The 19,434-nt window shown below is 35.3% G+C and overlaps 3 protein-coding genes across 3 annotated transcripts; 2 read left to right on the top strand and 1 right to left on the bottom strand.

Annotated features, from left to right (window-relative positions):
- Window positions 1–2,378: 2,378 nt before the first annotated feature.
- LOC131804798 (GRIP and coiled-coil domain-containing protein 2-like) lies at window positions 2,379–9,704 on the top strand. The gene is made up of 5 exons (XM_059128004.1): window positions 2,379–2,618; window positions 2,692–2,788; window positions 3,738–7,141; window positions 9,378–9,495; window positions 9,569–9,704. The coding sequence occupies exons 1-5, from the start codon at window positions 2,598–2,600 to the stop codon at window positions 9,655–9,657; spliced, it is 3,729 nt and encodes a 1,242-aa protein (XP_058983987.1). The 5' UTR covers window positions 2,379–2,597; the 3' UTR covers window positions 9,658–9,704.
- Window positions 9,705–10,086: 382 nt separating this feature from the next.
- LOC101900857 (DDB1- and CUL4-associated factor 12 homolog) lies at window positions 10,087–12,665 on the bottom strand. The gene is made up of 6 exons (XM_059128012.1): window positions 12,236–12,665; window positions 12,027–12,179; window positions 11,566–11,967; window positions 11,099–11,314; window positions 10,836–11,024; window positions 10,087–10,771 (listed from the first exon to the last, which is right to left on the bottom strand). The coding sequence occupies exons 1-6, from the start codon at window positions 12,500–12,502 to the stop codon at window positions 10,622–10,624; spliced, it is 1,377 nt and encodes a 458-aa protein (XP_058983995.1). The 5' UTR covers window positions 12,503–12,665; the 3' UTR covers window positions 10,087–10,621.
- A 969-nt stretch (window positions 12,666–13,634) lies between these two features.
- On the top strand, window positions 13,635–18,512 carry LOC131804795 (uncharacterized). The gene is made up of 7 exons (XM_059127995.1): window positions 13,635–14,172; window positions 14,640–14,764; window positions 14,833–14,964; window positions 16,366–16,889; window positions 16,957–17,046; window positions 17,107–17,276; window positions 17,413–18,512. Exons 1-7 carry the CDS (start codon window positions 13,808–13,810, stop codon window positions 18,266–18,268), a joined length of 2,262 nt encoding a protein of 753 aa, XP_058983978.1. The 5' UTR covers window positions 13,635–13,807; the 3' UTR covers window positions 18,269–18,512.
- Window positions 18,513–19,434: the final 922 nt, after the last annotated feature.

Genomic DNA, 19,434 nt, shown 5'->3' with positions numbered 1-19,434 from the left:
TTATTGCCAACTGCACACAAAACTACAATTAAATTGGCAACGCTAGTAATGCTTTAAGCAGCGTGGCGACACGCCAAGCAATTGAAATTAAGCAAATAATACAGCATTTACATTGAAAAATGTATGCAAGTTCGCAGTTACACTTTTAAGCGAAATATATCTTTAGAGAAATATATAACTTGATTTTGAAAATAAATTTTGATCTTTGATTTTCGTGATTCTTTTTATTTATTCAAAATTCAATGCAACAAGCTTTTTATTTTAGACAAAACAATTTGTTGAATATGTTTTTAAAGTAATTCTGAAATAATTCTTTACTTGATTATTTCTCCAAGACAAGGTAGGCTAAACCTTGTCTTCATTGTATCATGACTCTACCGTTGTACCCATGGTACTATAAGGAAGTACAATAGCTTCGTAGAACTACTGGAATGTAGCCCTATTATCATGGTACAATAAAAAGGTAAGAAAGAGCTCCCAGCTGAGTACAATTTTTTAAGTGTGCCCGACTTCTGCCAATTTTGTGTATGTATTTGTTGTTTTGAAAAGTCAAAACAAAATATTTTCGAAATCAATGGTTGGAAGAAATTTTTATTTTATTGTTCTTTCTCTTTTTTAAGGATATTTTTTTATGCTATACTTGCATTAGTTACATTCGGTTGGAAACGAGTGATGATTTTTGTACTTTTACAAAGCTGTTCTACCTCCTTATTGTACCATGCCCTATTATTTGATCCGTTCCAAAACCTACTAGTTTTGCTGTTTTTTTTTTTGATATCATACATGGAAAATCGGTAGTAGTAAAAAGTTTTATATTCTTCCAGTTCTGATACGGAACAATTATTTGGTAGATTTTAAGATATCTACCTGAAGTATTTGGGTAATGCGGACGTACAAAACATTTCAACACAGCGGTGAAGTTGAATATTTGTAAACGCTACGTAGGATTTTACGTAAAGTTGTTAGAAACAATACAAACATATACACCATTGCTCTGTTACTGAACCTGGGGCTGGATTCTTTTTCTATGAAAATATGAAATGAAAAATATTTCCTTTATAACATTTTTCATTTGACATTTCTTTCCTTTATAAAAGTTTTCATTTCACATTTTCATAGAATAAGAATTGAGGCCCTGGAAGAATCTACTAGATTTAGATTTATTGCGATTTCTTAAAGTGACAATCTGTTATCGTAGTAAAAACTTTTACATTCTTGCAGTTCTAGAACAAACCAAACATGTTTGTTTTGACATAATTGATAAGAACGTTTGCTCAACTTAAAAAAAAAAAAAAAACTAGAAAAATGCAACTCTGTGCTATTTATTATTCAACCGAATTTAAAATAATTTCAAATTATTGTATTTTTTATTCAAAACAATACACAAACATACACAAAACGTGTATATGTTTTGACAGAATAAAGGCACAAAATGAAAAAAAAATGTATTTAGTATTGTATTTTACCTTCTGTAAATATACCATGGTATAACCGACACAGCTGCTGACACAATGATCTGCCAAACCAGTTTTGAAATTGAAAAATTTGAATGAAATTGAATTTCGATAAAATAGTTGAAAAATGCATATCTAACAACCTCCGATTGGGGTCGTATAAGAAAATATATAAAATTGTACTTATTTTTGAAAAAAAAAAACATTTTAAATTTCTGACATATCAATGGCGAACCTATATTGGGTTCAACTTCTGTAGCGAAAAACTTCAATGACATACGTCGTATTTTAGGTGGAACTTAAAAGATTTACATAACCCTACCCTGCCTTTATCGATTATTAAATCCCTACCTCCTATATTTTGTTTTGTTTCCCCATCTTTATCGCTGTTTTTCCACGGAACGAAAAAAAAGATTCACAGTCTATTAAAAAGGAAAAAAGTTTCTACTTCAAAAACTCCTATAACACTGTCTTTACACGGTGCAATTTTTAGCTGGCATTTTTATCAATTCTCTTTTAAAATTTCTGCGTAAATCTTCGCGCCTTTACACGGTGGCATTTTACGATAATAGTGCTTGCCATTTTTTCTGACATTTTATTTTATTCAGTATTTCGTATAGAGCTAATTGTTTGTAACAGATATTTATAAAGAAGTGATTTAAAATTAAATGTGTGAAACTAAAGAAGAAATGATGGAAAAAGTTATTGAGGTGTTAAATATAGCATTATTAACTTTTATTTTAACTTTCTTTTTTTACTTTTTAATACTTCCGATTAATTTTCATATAATTCACTATACAATTCAATCACTAAAAACATCACATCACAATAAAAGAGAGGCATCAAAAATATGAAATGTCAAAATCATAAAAAATTCAGAAGAAGCAAAAAGAGAAATGCAAGGAAAATGGCATGTAACCCTGTGCGGTGGCTTATCGTGCCATTTTTTCTTCTATCCTTGTCTCTCTACACCTTTTACCAACAAAAAAAAATGGCATGGTTAAAAAATGTCACCGTGTAAAGGCAGTGTAACTCGTCAAATGCTTGCGAAAGGATAGATTTCTAATTGCCATAATTATCGTACCTACAATCACAAAAATCTTTAAGATAAATTGGACAAGGTCATTTGATAAAGACGGAAAAATGGATACTTCATCTCAAGGGGTAGAGTAACTTGTAAATATATACATAATACGTGTTACTAATATTGAATATTTTGCGATTTTCTATTTTTTAGCAAAAACAGACATTGGAATCTTTGAGCAAAGAGGAAATTATAAACAAGTACAAGGGCTTGTTGGGTATTGCAAAGAAAGCGAAACAGGCCAAAGATGGTAAGTGACCGTATTAAAAAAATATTAGTTATATTCAACTACATGACAAGGCCAGTAAAGGGGTGAAGTATTTAAAGCATTAAATTAGTTACAGGAAGATTTGGTTGTGAATTTGTTTATTCGGTGATCAAACATTTTGCCGTAGAAGATTATCAATAAATGTATGTATTTCGGTAAAGCCCACCAAGTCCACATTCCCAACCGATTTGATATGGGGTGTGACAAATTCCAAGTGAATGTTGTTTAAGACCAAAAAGCAAACCTTCAAAAGGGAAACCACTTCAAATACTCAAACGAAAAAGTGAGAGAAAATGATAGCGTTTCCTTGGAACAACTTTAGTTTAGTAAAAACTCTTCGATTTTTTCCCCGACATAAAATATTTTTACCCCGATTCCGGGAAACTATTTTTTCTTGGAAGATCCCACATTTTTGAGCCGAAGATCCGGGTTCAATACCCGGGCTAGACCTGGATCCACATAACCGATATAGGCAATATAGATATCGTTGGAAACCGGGAAAGTATAGTCAAATGAAAATTTTTGTGGCCCAGATTTTTTTTAAACCCCCAAAAATTCGAAAAAGGGTCCATTATGGGGGCCAACAAAATTAAAGCCAAATTATAGCTGACATTCTTACCTTTCCAAAATGCTACATTTTATGCTTATATCCCGCCATGTTACCACTTGTTGGATAGGTATTTTCACAAATTTTCCCACGATTCTTATATTGGGTAAGTGTATCCGGGGTCTGGGGTCCCGGGTTCGTCCCCCAAGAAATAAATAGTTTTCCGGAATCTGGGTAAAAATAAGTACCACTGGAAAAAACTTAAGAGGTTTTATTAAACTAGAGTTAAGCTGTTAAGCTCTTTGTCTTGTTAAGCCTTTAACAGCATCATCTTGTGAAGTATGTAAAAAACTAATGAATTTTTGTCTCTATTTTCTATTTCAGAAATGCTTGAAGAAAATCGCAAATTAAAAGAGCAGCTGCAGCAGTGCGAAACCCAAAAGGAAGCTGATAAAAATGCCTTATTGACAATGAAGGAAATGTTAGAAGCCTATACAGATCATAAATTGCAATTAACAACGCAGCTAAGCGAATTGGAAAAGCGAAGAAAACATGATACAGAACAACTTGAAAAGCTGTCGATAGAAAATGAAAGTTTAAAAAGACAATTAGATCGTCTGAACGAAGACAACGATTCGTTACTCAGAGATATTGAAAATATGGAATGTCAATTGCAACAGGTCAGCGGGCTGGGAAAGGAACAAAAACAACATCTGGTCTTGTTGGAGCAGGAAATTAATCAGTTGCGTGAAGCGGAAACAAAAAATAAAGAATTAATTGTAAAAAATAATGAACTAAACAAATCTCTGAATGAACTCAAGGAAAAGTACAGCTTCGTTAAGGAAATCAACACAGAGCAGAGACATAAATTTAATGCTCTAAAAGATAGATTTATAGAAGTGCATAAAAAGGTGAAAAAACTCAAGGAATGCAAACGGATTTTGTTAGAAACTCAGCACGAATATGCGGACTCAGTGTCGCAGTGGCAAATCGAGATAATTAAGGCATCTAAATTATTGTGCCAGGAATTGGATAGTTTGAAATTGGAAAATACCAAACTTTTAGAAAAATTAAAGGATCAGAAGCCGATGGATGGTATAATTGCCAAGGTTGGAATGTTGATGGAGTTGTCGGAAAAGGTTAAACATGAATATAATAACGTTACAACGGAGAACACAGAACTTAAGGCCAAATTGTCTAAGGCGAATATGGTGCTGCCATTCAGCGCTCCCAACATCTGTGAAGAGAAAATAAACAAACTTTTAAAACTGAGTAAATTAGCCATGGTCGAATATCAGAATTTGAAAGATGCCCATGAAAATATTGCCCCAGAATATTATGCCAGCGATAGCCTTAGTCAATACATTGTTCCTAAATTGGAGATATTAAACAATTTGGCAGACAGAGCCAAAAACGAATATCTCCAAAAGTCTCAAGAGTTGTCACAGTTAAGAGAAGAAAAAGAAACTCTCAAGAATGTCAGGGTAAATAAAGGAGATACCGAATCTATGGGAACTTGTAAGGATTGTGAAGAAAATATTTTAATTATTGAGAAACTCAAAGAGGATATCGAAACTACCCATGGCTCCCATCAGAAAGCAATGGAAAATATATTGGAATTAAAAGAGGAACTAGAGAAGAATAAAAAATCTGCTAATGACTATCAACAAATGTACCATCAAAAGGAAAGAGAACACTATGAATTGCTTGACGAGATGAGAGAACTAAATGAAGCACTTAAGGCCAGAGGTGATTTAATATCACGACAACAGGAAGAACAACAGCTATTGAAGGCGGAACTTAAAGCAACCAGTGATAAATTGGAGACTATACATAGAGATCTTAATGCCAAGGAAGAAGAACTAAAGCAGCACCATGAAAAGCTAGAATATCTAACAAAGACCAATGAGGAATCTGGCCAAAAATTGGAAAAACTTGAAACAACAAATGGTCTGAATGAAGAAAAGTTGCGCATCCTCAACACAGAGTTAGAAATGTTAAGAAGTTCTCAGAACAATGCCGATGTGCTGGACAATCAAAGTGAAGTTTTATCCACTTCCACCATATCTCGGGCCGATGAATTGCAGCGGCTTAAAGATGTCGAAGACTCCTTTGAGGAGAAATACAACAAACTAAGAGCTATAGCAGCAAAATTAAAGAAAAAATTGCAAGACGAAGTTAGTGTAAAGCAGGACTTGGAACGGGAAATCGACCAAATGAAATCGAACGAAAACGAAGCAAGCACCCAAATTAAGGATTTACAAAAGCGTATCGATGATTTGGACATGCAGCTATTAGAAAAGCAAAAACTCAACGACACGCTTAAGAGCGAAAATCAAAAACTTAAATCATCACGGAAACAAGCAAATGTCTTAAATTTGGAAATCGAAGCTGCCGAAAAATCCCTCACCGAAGTCAATAACAAACTTGCCAAACGTACCACAGAGCTGGACAATGCCCAGGAGCAAATTAAAACTAAAGATCTTACCATCAATCAATTGCGCAAAGAAATAGAATTGCTGGAATCTTCCAAAGCCGCTGAGACCAAACATTCACAGGAGTTAAAGGATCAAATTGATCATTTACAAAAAACCCTGAAAGACAGTCTTCACAGTAAACAGCAAGCTCTGGAGAAGTGTAAAATACTTGAACAAGATGTGGAAAATCTAAAAATAGAATTGGAGACGGTTAAGGTAGAACTGTCAAAGGCCACCGGTAGTTTGGAGCAATCCCTCAGCACGCTGAAGAACGAAAAAGAACTTTTAACGGAACAACTATCTGCCAAACAAACACAACTTTCAGAATTTGAACAGAAACTAAAACATGCCGAAAGAGCTAACGAAGACTTGCGCGTTGAATATTTGGATTACAAGGTTAAGGCACAAGCAGTTCTGCGAAAAAATCAGAATCGTGATTCCACCAAAGAACATGAACTGGAAGAAGAAATAGTCACACTTAGGGCAACGGAAACAAATCTGAGGACCACCGTTGAAACGCTTACTACCAAAGTACAAACTTTGGAAAAGGAAAAAGAACATTTGGGTGAAGAGCAGCAACAATTTAAACAACGTTGCAACGAATTAATGCAGTTGGTTGATGAGGTGCGCAAACAAAATGATTCTCTTAATCGGGAATTGCAACAACACATAAAGCAACAAAATGACATTCTCAAACAACATCGCCAACAAATCGAAACCATGGATGAATGTCATAAAGATCAAGTGAAGGCTCTCAATGCAAATCATCAAAGGCAATTGGAGCAATTGCGTAGGGATTTGGCAGAGAGAAATTTGCATTTGCCCACCGCCACAATGGGTAGCACGAACGCAACAACAACAACAACAAATTATTCGCTAATGGAACGTGAAGATGCCGAAGGCTCTGAAGAAGCGGCCGAAACGTTGGCTTCATTGGCAGCCTCGAGAAAAATTTCAAATGCCTCTTCGAAACGTTCACATGATTTTATGCCACTGGATGAACTTCTAAATACACCCATTAATGCCATTAACAGTGAAACCATAATTAACACCGCCCTTAACATTCCCGATAATATTAATAACAACAGCGACTTGCTTCAGTTGGAATTGAACTCGACCAAAGAGCGTTTGCAAAAGCAAGAAAGTCGTGTCCGCCATTTGACAGCTTTATTGGCAGAAAATGAACAAGATTTGGCCAAATTAACACAAATGAATGATATGCTTAAGGAGGAACTGCGAAGGCAGGAACGATCAGCCGAAAGGGAACAGCATTTGCATAATTCGGAATATGTTAAAAATGTTATCTTGAAGGTGAGTACCTATCTATATGTTGCGAGACTTCTTTCATCTAATTCTGTATACAGGGTGAGATAAAAAAACTTCAACAAAGTCAAACGCCATAATTTTTACATTTTTTTTTAAATTTTTATTGAATGAAAAAACATGTCGAAAATAGCATCAAATTTTAGAGTAAGCTGAGATTTGTTCGAATTGGTAACCTTTTGCTCGAATTATGGCCTTCAAACCGCAAATGAAACAGTCAAACGCTGCCCGAATGTTGCTCTGCGGTATTTTGGCCCATTCCCGGCGAAGCGCTTGCTTGAGGTGGTCGACACTTTGGTATTTTTTCGTACCAACCTTGCTTTCCGAAATACTCCAGACACAATAGTCCAGCGGATTGGTGTCATCCGGAGATTTTTGTTGCCATTGTGCGCTGGAAATGAAGCGAGGAACCTCATTTTGTAACCATTCTTGGGTGGCGCGTGCCCAAAGCTTTAATACACCCTCCAGAATATTTTCGCGATAATATTCGGCATTTATTGTGATGCCTTTGGTATTTTTTTAGTGCCAACCTTGCTTTCCAAAGTACTGCAGACACAATAGTCCAACGGATTGGTACCATCCGGAGATTTTGGTTGCCTTGTGCGCTGGAAATAAAGCGAGGAACCTCATTTTGTAACCATTCTTAAGTGGCGCATGCTGAGTGCAATGGCGCTGAGTCCTGTTGGAATGTCCAAGGTCTGCGGCAAAAATGTTTTCGTGGCCAAGGCTTTAATACAACCTCCAGAATATTTTCACAATAATATTCGGAATTTATTCTGATACCACGGTCAATTATTTCGAGTGGAGAGCGACCATCGGCTGTTTTGGCGGCCACATTTTTCGGCCAAGCGAAGCAACTCTTTAGTTCTTTTGAGTCTATTTTCTTTCTGTTGCGGTCTAAGTTCTTGCATTTTTTGGAATTTCAATGGCTCATTTTTCAATATTTGCCGAATGGAATATTGCGATATGTACAACTCACGAGCCTTTTTTTCGGCCACTGCGACGCGATTGTCGATCAAATCGCTTCTTTACTTTTCGAACCATTTCTCTTGATGTTGCTGTTTTCTTCCGTCCACTTCCTTGACGTCGGGCTACGCTACCAGTATCACGGTTACGAGCGATGGTACCAGACACAAATGATTTATTCACATTTAAATACTGGAGTGCTCTAACGATAGCCACTTGTGGGTTTCCAGCCAAATATAAAGAAAACACACTATCACGCTTGAATTCCATCACGAATAACTTTTTTTCTGGAAAATTCTCACTAAAATGCTTTTGAACGCTTGTAAACAATATGATGAGCTGTCACAGGAATAATTTTAACAGCTGTCGGAAGAGTGGCTTAGAAATGACAGAAGTCTGAAGTTGGTTGCAGTTTTTTCATCTCACCCTGTATATATTCTTGATCAGCATAAAATTCTATGTCGATTAAGCGATGTCCGCCCGTCTGTGGAAATCACTCTAGCTTCCGAACGAAATGAAGAAAATTTTACTCAAATGTATATAATGTCTGCAGGACTTTTGGTATTGAAAATAGGCCATGTAGGTCCACGTTTCTATTTTCGGTATATAGGTAATTGAGGCGACATTATTCACCGGAATTATTTAAAATTTCGTATTTGAAGTTCGTAATGGGTACTACAGCCTATGACAGAAATTTTTGTATGCAGGTCCAAGTCTTCGTATAGCCCTCGTATAACGGTACCTCCCTATATTCGGTATTTTGATGATTTTAGCGACTTTATCTACCGGAATTGTTTCAAATTGTTTCGTAATGGATATTACAACCTAAGACAGAAAATTATCTGTGCAGGTCCGTGTCTTTGTATAGCCCTAATATAATGGTACCACGTTATATTCGGTATTTTAGCTATATTATTAAACGAATTTTTTCAAGTTTCGCTATTGAATATTTTAATGGCCTATGACAAAAGTTGCCTACGCAGGCTTACGTCGACGTATAAAACGGCTACATTCACTATTTTTAAGATTTTGACAGAATATTTATTTTTTGGAAAATTGCTAAATTCGTTCCAAATGGTGGAAGGTATTCAAATTTCGGCCGGCCTGAACTTTCAGCTGTTTTTGCTTGTTTTATCATTCGAAATGGAATCCACGATGGAAAAAAATATGATGAAATTATTCATGGTGAAAGTTCCACAACCTTACTCTTAGTATTTTTATCCTGTGTAATATATACTAAAATTGTGGATTTTTTTAGTTTTTAACTCTTAACAATGCAGATGAGAAGACACGTTTGGTACCTGTATTGAATACATTGTTAAAATTAAGTCGAACGGAAACAGAAATGCTGAATTGTGTTGCGAAAGGTCAAAAAGGTAAAACGAAAACAAAAGGCTTACCATTTCATCATTTGATTATGTATGATGATGTTTCTTTTTTTACGTTTAGTTGCAGATACGAGCCAACAGCGCAGCGGTGGCTGGGGTAACTTCTTGCCGTGGGGCAGTGGCAATGGTAGCAATAGCAGTAATAATTAAAATTGCATGTTTTATTGTATTTGTTATATCAAGTATTTTGTATAGTATTGTGTTTGGGGGTCGCAGTATGTATATTCCATTCATATTTTTTATACGATAAAAACGTTAAATGTTCTCGTATCAATATCAGTGTAATTTATTGTGTTGTTGTATATATATTTTATATATATGTAATTTCTATTTACGTAATATATATTTTCTTTGAATTTGTAAAGATATAATCCTATGGGAAATTTTAAATAAAAAATAGTAGTAAAATATAAATAATAATTTATACAAGTATATAGGAATAATAATTCGTTAATCTAAGATATACATTGCGGTGTATGTTTTTAATGAGTATAAGCCATGTTTGTTATTCATACACTTATGTTTATATTTCAAATATATGAAAATACTTAAATAATAATTACTAAATAAAAAATAAAGTTATACATCACAATTATGCGTATCTACAATGTAATCCATATTAAAGAAAAACGTCCTACAGAAATCCTTAATTTTTTCTAACAATTCTAATAATGAGAAAGCTTTTAAATCTAGGATAGGTTGCCGTTTTGCAACTGTTATGGGAATAGTAATTTAAAAATGTCGTAATATGTTTTTGGTTTTTAAGACATTACGGTGTTACGGAATTTTGAAAGTAGTTTCTGTTGCAGCTATTGATTATTTTTTACAAAAAGTTTCACTTTGTTATTGTGATTGAAAATTACTTCCAATTTTTCAAATGCTTTAATGCGAACGGTTAATTTAAGTAGCAGGAAAATACATATTGTTTTAAAAAATATATATTGCGCATATACTATACACCAGGCAAGGATACCATAGATGAAGATTGACTGTCTATAAACTAGAATATTTAATTTTTCCTAAATTAACTTAAATTTTAATCAGTTTTAAATTCTCACTTTGCTATACTTAATAACAAATGAAACTAGGCTAAGCTCTGACGGGGGCATACAAATTACTGCCAAACCCCAGCGTAGTTTCCCACTAAAGTCGCTGGCAAAGGACCGCCGGCAGCAAAGAGACGCATTCCAGTACTATCATAACAATGTGTATAAATTGCGGGAACATATTTTACATTGAAACCGTCCATTTCATCTTCCGGATACTGGAATGGAGTCATACATTTTGTTGACAAAAGTTTTGAAATAATTTAAATGTCAATTACTTACCACTATACCTTTACTGCATTTCAATGTCACGGTACGTGATGCATTAACACTACTCTCCAAGTATTTTCCAGCACGAATGTCATAGAATAAAAGCATTCCCAGGCCAGTACCAACTGTAAGTAAGTTACCCTCAAAGGATGTGGCGCGTATTCCACAGCCGCTATAACGTGAAGTTATTTTTTTGATTGTCTAAAAGAGACAAGAAAAAATTGGGTAGATATATATCATTGATGAAAATGTACTTTGGATTAAAATGTATTTACCTGCAAAGTTCTTGTATCCAACAAAATTGTATATGAACGACATCCAATGGCGTACAGGCCATCACTGTGGTATGCTATGCTCACATTATCTTGACAATTTGGCAGTTTACGAGATAGTTTCTGTTTAAATGTTTCAGCATTAAACACATGTATATACCCATTCAAAGAGAGGGCTGCGATTTCCCGAAATTCTTTATTGAAACACAAAGAACGAATCTACAAAAAAAAACGGAAAACAATGCAAATAATAAACCACAACGGATTCTCATAGAATTCAATACATATTTTGAAATATGCTGCAACTGTTTCGAATATATAATTTTGTTCTTGGACAGTTTCAAGCCAAGTAAAATGCAGATAGACCGAACTATCTGGAATGGGAGTGATTGCAGATGTTTCGAAAAGCGAAACTATCGAGGGAGAGAACAACTGACAATGAATATTTCTGTGAAAACCATTTTACTTACTCTCTGGGCTGTGCGGCAGTCACGAACACATAGTGGATTAATTGTGGCGACAGTTGGGCAAAATTCTTTACCCCCATCTGGAAATTCCATGTGTTCTTCATTAACACGCCACAGAGCCATGCGTGAATCCTTCGACCCGGACACTATAAACTGGTCATCAAGCCAACACATTCCCATAATCAGATCTCTATGTCCATTTTCACCAACACATACAGGATCTAGAGTTGGCAAACGATATATAGCAATATCGGCGGAGTTTCTAGCCCCAGTGGCCAAGTATGTACGACTTGGATTAATTTCGATTGCATGCAGTCCACCTTGGACCTCAGGATGATTGGGTCGATTTGTTGACAGTGTAGGAATTGCATCAACACGACGCATATTTACATCGTAAACCAAAAGCTAGAATGAAAGTTCGTTCCAATAAAAAACAAAACCTTTTTTTGTCTATTATTGCTTACCTTATTGCATTTAGTGCCAAATATTACTTGACGATTGCTTAACCATTTTGAGCAAAATACCTTGTTAATGTAGCCTAAACTTATTTGCGTTTCCCGCAGCATATCATGCGTTAAAACATAGCGACTGGTTTGCTCGAAATTGAAACTGCGTCTCTGTAAGAAGGAATTATAGTTACAAAGTATTCTAGCACGGCTACATAAATATTTACTTCATTCAAGCCATTCTCCCTGCTGCGAATAAAATCATAAACATTGTAAGATGTGTGAAGAACTTCCTCCTGTTGTTCTGGAGTTTCCTCATCACTACCGGAATCCTCATACGTCACAAAGTCATCGGGTTTATCAGGCTTTCTTCGACGCTCTGCCCTCAAAGCTCTAGCTTTAGCTCGCCTTTCATCCAGACGGGAATTTACATGGCACGAAGGATACGTTCCTACTATACTATTTCGTATGGTTTGAACCATGCCATTGAACATTTTGTTGGAAGGATTTGTCTTATAAATGAGAAATAGTATGAAACTAATAGCTTTAAAGAGAGAAGTTTTTGTTGAATAAATTAATTTTTTTTCAATAATTTGGTAGTGTAAAAACACTCAAATATCGTAGCTATACTGCAATTGCAGGTAACGGCGTAATGAAATAGTTTTGACGCGTTATTTTATAAAAGGAACCATAGGAACTACATACAGTTGAATCGTTGGTTTTTCTTTAAGTTTTTCAACTGATTTAAGGTGGAAATACATAAACCCATAAAAGGAGGTAGAACAGCTTCGTAAAACTACAGAAATGCAGCCCTGAGGCTATGCCCGCTTCCTGTCAGACTCATTCAAAAGTATATACATCTTTCTTTTCATTTTTTTCATATTTTTTCTCCTTTTGAAAATGAGTAGCGCGAAAAATGAATGAAATGCCTGGATTTTAGCTCAAAAATATGATCCAAACTGTTTAATATTTCAATTTCATGGCTAAACTTGTTAACAGCTTTAATGCGCGACCCGGAATGTACGTGTCTTCCTATCATTGGTTTTGAAAATATTTTGTTTTGCATTATTCAAAACAATAAATACATACACGAAATTGGCAGGAGTCGGGCAGACATAGAAAAAAATTTTAACCAGCTGGTAGCTTTATATATTGTACCATGCATAAAACTCCTTTTTGACTGGCTTAAATCGGCTGACGAAATTCTTATACTGGAGAAAACCCGCGAAACAAGAATGCAATTTTGGGGTTATTCCACCAGATTGAATCTATAGTAGTAGGACAATACAGATTTATTCCAAAATTGTACAATGGGCTGCCCATTAAGGTCGAAAATATGCATTTATTTTGCAACCGAATTTGAAATTCAAATTATTTTTTTTTATTCAAAACAATGACTTAAGCCAGCCAAATATGCGCTTTATGTATTTACACCCTTAGAATACAAAGTAAAACAGAATATTAGTTTTCTCTTTAATGTTCTCTTTTGCAGACTCATGTGCAAGCCCACGCTTTTAAGCAGTGCCGACGTAAAGGAACAAGGCTATTGACAACATAAATATAATATCGATAATATCGAATGTACCATCGATTGTTTGCTAGTTTTAATTTTTTTATTTAATTTTTCACATATAATTTTGTATTTTCCCCAATAACCAAGCCGACGGATTCCCTTGTAGCCACATGCGTGCGTGTGTGTGTGTCAATATAAAAAGTCGTTCGTTGGTTGGTGTCGGCCAGTTTTAGCCCATTGTTAACCCCATTCACATCGGTCACAATAAATACACGCATATCACAAAATGTCTAAAAAAGACAAGCAAAAACTGCAAGACGAGTTACGGGAGCAAATTGGGAGCGATGAATATCCACTGGTCAAGAACACTAAAATTTACGATCTGACGGAGGAGCAATTAGTTACAATGCTAACGGAAAGAAAAATAGCTGTCGAATATCCCATTGATCGTGTGTTATGTGAAGCTTTACTTAAAGCTTCCGTAAACGGCGACACCGTGGTTTTAGTGGAGTTGGTAAAAATTGATTCCTTAACATATAGTCAGCTAGAAGAGGCAATAAAAAAAGTAACCAAACCAAGAAAAACAATACGTGAAATACAACAAGAGCTGGCGAAGAATTGTGGCTATGGCGATGATGTCATTTGGGATCAGTAAGTCTTAATGATAAATTTAAAACGCAATTTTATACAATTACATAAATTACACAAATGAAAATATAGCAATCAGCTAATGACCACTGCTGTGTTGATGCACCAGTCGACAATAGGCATATACCATTTCTTGAAATGGTGGTTGTTATAACAGCAACAATCGAAGGTCTGGGTATATCCAAACCTTCCATTTCTCTTTCCGACACCAGCCTTTGTAAATCGATACCGGATTTCAGCTATATAAATGGAGATACGTTGAACGTTTTAGTTGTCGGCAGGCAACTAAAATATGTATTATTTTATATTTAAAATCATTGGGTCAAAAACAGAAATTGTATAAAGAGTCCGTATACTCTTATCATTTGTTCCATTTATGTAATACAAAGCCTATAAGACCATGTACAAGTATTACCAATTATGTTGAATTTATGCCGAAAATAGAATTAAAAACTTACTTTTGTTTCTAGGTTGAGCAAAAAGGATAGCAAAATTATGCAGTCTAAGATCAAACAACTTATTCCAGATCAGGAAACCGGCCAGAAGGGCATTGAAAAGATGCGAGAGAATATCTTCGAAAGTGTATGGGCTCAAAGTATGTATGACGCATATAAATATTTATAATAAAAACCCACTAAATATGTTTGTATGTATGTATTATAGGAAAATATACAAATGGAAATTCATGTACATACATATTCTATGTAATGGTAACAGAGGAAACTGATTTTAATATAGCGCCGGATTCAACCAAATATTCATGTCATCCGATATTTCGATGTAAAAAATGTGATGGTAAGCTAAATGGAAGTGATATAATGTAGAATACCAATCAATCAGTATCGATCTAAATCTTTACTAGTAACACAGAAGTTGACATAATTCAACATATAAAACTTAAACTATGATCTTATCAAGTATAATAACTGATAGTATATGGTTCCTCTGAATATTGAAGTTTTTAACTACTATTCGGAGAGGTACAGTATATTAGCACGGTATATTATTGAAAATAATCATACCTGTGCTGTTATTCTGGAGCTGTATTCTTGTTATATGAAAACGTTAAATGAATATTTTTTTTTTTATAAAATGTTTCATTTGACTTTTATTTCCTTTATAAAAGTTTCTATTTAACATTTTCAAATATCGAGAATTGAGGCCCTTTAGTTCATCTACAATTTTCGGCATATTCGCTAAAAAAAGGTGTAAGCTAAAGCAACTAATGTATAACCCAGCATAAAAGAGTGTTTCACAATAGCTGATCATCAACACGGATTCCGGAAATTGCAGGGCACAACAACAGATTTACACGCCATTTCCACAAGTGTCAGCAGAGGTCTCAACCAGAACAGGCTGAGCGGAAGAACAGTTATGGTGGCACTTGATTTATCAAAAGCCTTTGATATAGTCATCATCATGCCACACTGTTCGAGGACATTGAGCGCACCGCCCTCCGGACAAGTTTGAAACGTTGGACAGTAAACTACATGTGTGGACTCCAGTCGCACGTGGAACTCAGAAACAAGAAGTCGAGCATCCGTAGAGTTAAACAGGGAGTTCCCCAAGGTGGCGTGATATCTGACATTCCACACCCTCCAGACGGCATAGAGATAATAACGTACGCAGATGATTGTACGCTCGTGGCGTCCGGACCCATAATTGATGACATTTGTGATCGGTTAAACGCTTACCTTGTTGATCTTACCGCCTTTTCATGACGGCCACATTTTACACCACATGAACTGCGGTGCAGTAATTCTAACCACCAACTACCCCAAGTTCTTAGGGGTCACGATAGCCTCTTTAAGTCGTCTGCACATACTGCAGCTATCTGCGATAAGATTAGAAGTAGGAACAAGGTCCTCAAGTCTCTGGCCGGCAGCACTTGGGGAGCCGATAGGCCGGTCTGTGGTAAACTATGCGGCTCGGGTGTAATCTGCCAACGTTAGGGCTACGCAGTGGAAAAATATTCAGTCCTGCCAGAATGCCGCCCTTAGAAACGCCAAATTGGTGCACATCAATTTATAAAACATTCATTTAAATATTGGTTAACATATATATTAGAAAAATTGATTAAATATGACTTAAAAAGAAAATCTAAAAGTTAAATGGCATGAAGAATATAAAATTACACCAAATTAAATTATAAAAATGCCATAGCATTTATCTTCATATTTTTTTTTGTTGTTTCAGCCAATAATGATAGCAGTAAATGTTGTATGATTTATGTTGATGAAACAGGACGTGTTTATCCAAATTGGAAGTCGTTTCTTGAAGAAAATGTACTACCAGCTGGTACAATGATATTACCACGACGTGGTGTTTACAATTTCGATAAGAATGACGATGTTATATTGGATGTTTATTGCACTCCTAACGGTACACCTGGAGCTAAACTTATGAATGCAGCACAAACTAGTTCTGCAGTATTGGGTGTTGGTGCAGCCTGTGTACCAATTGCTGCGGCCCTAACACTTCCTGTTGCTGCCCCAGTAATGGCAGCAGCTGGATTAGTCGGTTTAGGCGTTGGTGCCTTTTCGACCATAACATCAGCCTTAAATTTACATGATCGAAAAAAACACGAACAATCAATCAATATTACAGATAGTCAAGCAAGAGCAAGTTATTTGGGCATTGCGGGTGGAGTTCTTGGTATGGCGGCTGCAGGTGCCACACGTTTTTTAAATTCAATGGCAGTTGCAGGAAAAGCCACAGCGGTAAGAAAAAAAATTAAGACGGCATACTATTCAGGCATAATCATTTTATGCGTTTTTTTTCCTGCAGGGAATTGAAGTCGTCGTTAACGGCATTAATATATCAACCATACTCGTTTCTGGTACTGGTCTTGCCAATGGCGTTTTGGATATAATATTTGTAAGACAACTTTTCGTACAGTTTTTGCATTTCTTTTGATTTTGTATTTTGTCCTAACAGAAATATAGAGACGACGATACGCTTTCAGCTTTGGATGTTTTACAATTGTCTGCTTCACTGGTGATATTTACTCATTCCGTCTGTAACTTCCAATTAGCATCAACAATTGCAAATGAAGCCCGTACAAATTCAATCAAAAGTTATCGTGAAACTTTAAGCAATCGACAAAGGTGAGTGATGAATTTTTCACTTTTATTTTGTGTAAATAGCTTAAAGAATTGTGTGACAGCATCCTATATTTTGTCACAAACGGAAAACCTAGAGTCTATCGATTTGTAGTAACCATTTTTTACATTCTATTCACAGACGTATTTTCGATAAAATGTCAAAGGAAACAATACGCATTCGTGGTGATACCCAAGGGAAAATGGATATAATACGTAATATCAACAAAATACCAGATCGCCAGTACCTAAATGACCTGTTCAAGGTTAATAAAAAACTAAATGAAGCCAAAGTGCGACCGGCGTTTAGTGCATCCGATGAGGGTGTTGTCTTGAATAATGAAATGTCCGTCAATACAGCTGCTCTAAGGCAAAATATTAATTTGTTGGAACAAGTTTCACAACCAATACCCGCAACACATACGGATGGTAATAATACTGCCTCAACTGGACCGGCACGTCTATTGTTTAGTGGAACAGGCCGAATAAACCCAGATGGTTTTCTTAACTTGGAAGAAACTCTTAATGACAGAGAAATCAGTGGATCTTCTGGTAGAACAATGGACGTACTCAGAGGGCTGAGTGTAATGTTGCCAAGTGGTATTATCGTTGAGTTGATTGCATTTGGAGAAGGGTTTTTAAAACAAATCACAGATGGAGAAAAGTTTCAAGATGTCATAGAAACTATGGCCTCAAAACTTCCCGAGAAAGTAGTAATTTTTGTTTTTGAGTTGACACAACATTTTATGGAAGTCATGATGAGAGAAATTGCGAGTGTTTTACATTTTTACATATCCACCGAGTCGGTTTTATATCGTATTCTGAAATATATACTTACAAAGCTGGAGTTTTTCACCTATGACTATATTGTCACAAAACGCCAAGAAATATTACTATATTTGAGAGAACATTATCTCTCATTAAACTCGAATAATAACCAAGCTACTTCTACGAAATGTAGTGAATGTCACGGATGGTACTACATATGCCAGTTGTAGTTTTAAAATTAAATTATATAAACATCCATGACAGGAAACTTATTTGGTGCCTTATTTACAAACGCCACAAGCGTACTCATTTTATTGCACAAACTATAGAAATAGATGAAAGCGAGCTTTTAAAACTCTAGATTAAAAGTGAATAAAAAGCAATAAAATTATTGTATACATTTTATGCGTAATATGTTTTTAGTTCCCAAAAAAAGTATTTTTGCCTAATGTTCTAATATTTACATAATATCATATCCAAATAAAATCCTTTGTTGTTTTAATTAAACTCGTTTCACTTCAAAAATTGTATGCCGAATGGATTACACACTTTCTGAGTCGATTTATGCATGTCCGTCCGTCTGTTCATGTATTTTTGTAAACAAAGAACAGGTCGCATTTATTGTCCGATCCAGATGAAATTTTGCAGAAATAATTTGTTTGACCCAAGGACGAACCCTATTGAAATTGGAGATAATCGGTCAAAATTTAGATACAGCTCCCACATATATCTTCGTCCGATTTGCCTTTTATTGTGCACCAAACGTGTAATATTAGCCCAAATATTATGAAATTCTGCACATGCGACCAGATTAGGCCTGAAAATAAGTATGCCAAATTTTATCGAATAGGAGCTAAAGCTCCTATATAGATTGTTCAGCCGATTTGTTATTTTTATCCTCCACATTCACTCTGCAACAACGATATTTGGGAAAAAATACCAAATACAACTCATAAACACCTTTACTAAATTTCATCGAGATCGGTTCAGATTTGGATATAGCTCTCATATATATCTTCGTCCGATTTTTCTGTTATTGTGCACCAAACGTTAAATATTAGCCCCAATAGGATGGAATTTACTTACTTACGACCGAATTGAGTCTAGAAGGTAGTAAGTATGGTGAAGATCGGTTCAGATATAGCTATAGCTCCCATATATATTGTTCATCCGATTTGTTGTATTTGTTACCCACATCCGTAATATGCACTCCGTAACAACGATATTCAGGGAAATATATCAAATACAGCTCAGAAATATCTTTGCCAAATTTTATCGAGATTGGTTCAGATTTGGATATAGCTCCCATATATATCTTTATCTAATTTCAAATTAATTTAGCACCAAACGGGCAATATAATTCCGAATTTAAAAGATACAAATGCTTCGGCATATT

This window comes from Musca domestica, unplaced genomic scaffold (assembly GCF_030504385.1).
Source record: "Musca domestica strain aabys unplaced genomic scaffold, Musca_domestica.polishedcontigs.V.1.1 102, whole genome shotgun sequence".
Classification (NCBI taxonomy): domain Eukaryota; kingdom Metazoa; phylum Arthropoda; class Insecta; order Diptera; family Muscidae; genus Musca; species Musca domestica.
This window is presented reverse-complemented; position numbering and strand designations above follow the sequence as displayed.

Excerpts from the sequence above, each read along its gene's own strand:
- LOC101900857 (XM_059128012.1), bottom strand. The coding sequence starts at position 12,502 with ATGTTCAATGGCATGGTTCAAACCATACGAAATAGTATAGTAGGAACG. Across the intron at positions 12,180-12,235 it reads GGGAGAATGGCTTGAATGAA|AGACGCAGTTTCAATTTCGA; the intron begins GTAAATATTTAT and ends TCCTTCTTACAG. Across the intron at positions 11,025-11,098 it reads TGGATACAAGAACTTTGCAG|ACAATCAAAAAAATAACTTC; the intron begins GTAAATACATTT and ends TGTCTCTTTTAG.
- LOC131804795 (XM_059127995.1), top strand. The coding sequence starts at position 13,808 with ATGTCTAAAAAAGACAAGCAAAAACTGCAAGACGAGTTACGGGAGCAA. Across the intron at positions 14,965-16,365 it reads TCGATGTAAAAAATGTGATG|CCAATAATGATAGCAGTAAA; the intron begins GTAAGCTAAATG and ends TTGTTGTTTCAG. Across the intron at positions 16,890-16,956 it reads TTGCAGGAAAAGCCACAGCG|GGAATTGAAGTCGTCGTTAA; the intron begins GTAAGAAAAAAA and ends TTTTTCCTGCAG.
- LOC131804798 (XM_059128004.1), top strand. The coding sequence starts at position 2,598 with ATGGATACTTCATCTCAAGGG. Across the intron at positions 2,789-3,737 it reads AGCGAAACAGGCCAAAGATG|AAATGCTTGAAGAAAATCGC; the intron begins GTAAGTGACCGT and ends TTTCTATTTCAG. Across the intron at positions 9,496-9,568 it reads TGTTGCGAAAGGTCAAAAAG|TTGCAGATACGAGCCAACAG; the intron begins GTAAAACGAAAA and ends TTTTACGTTTAG.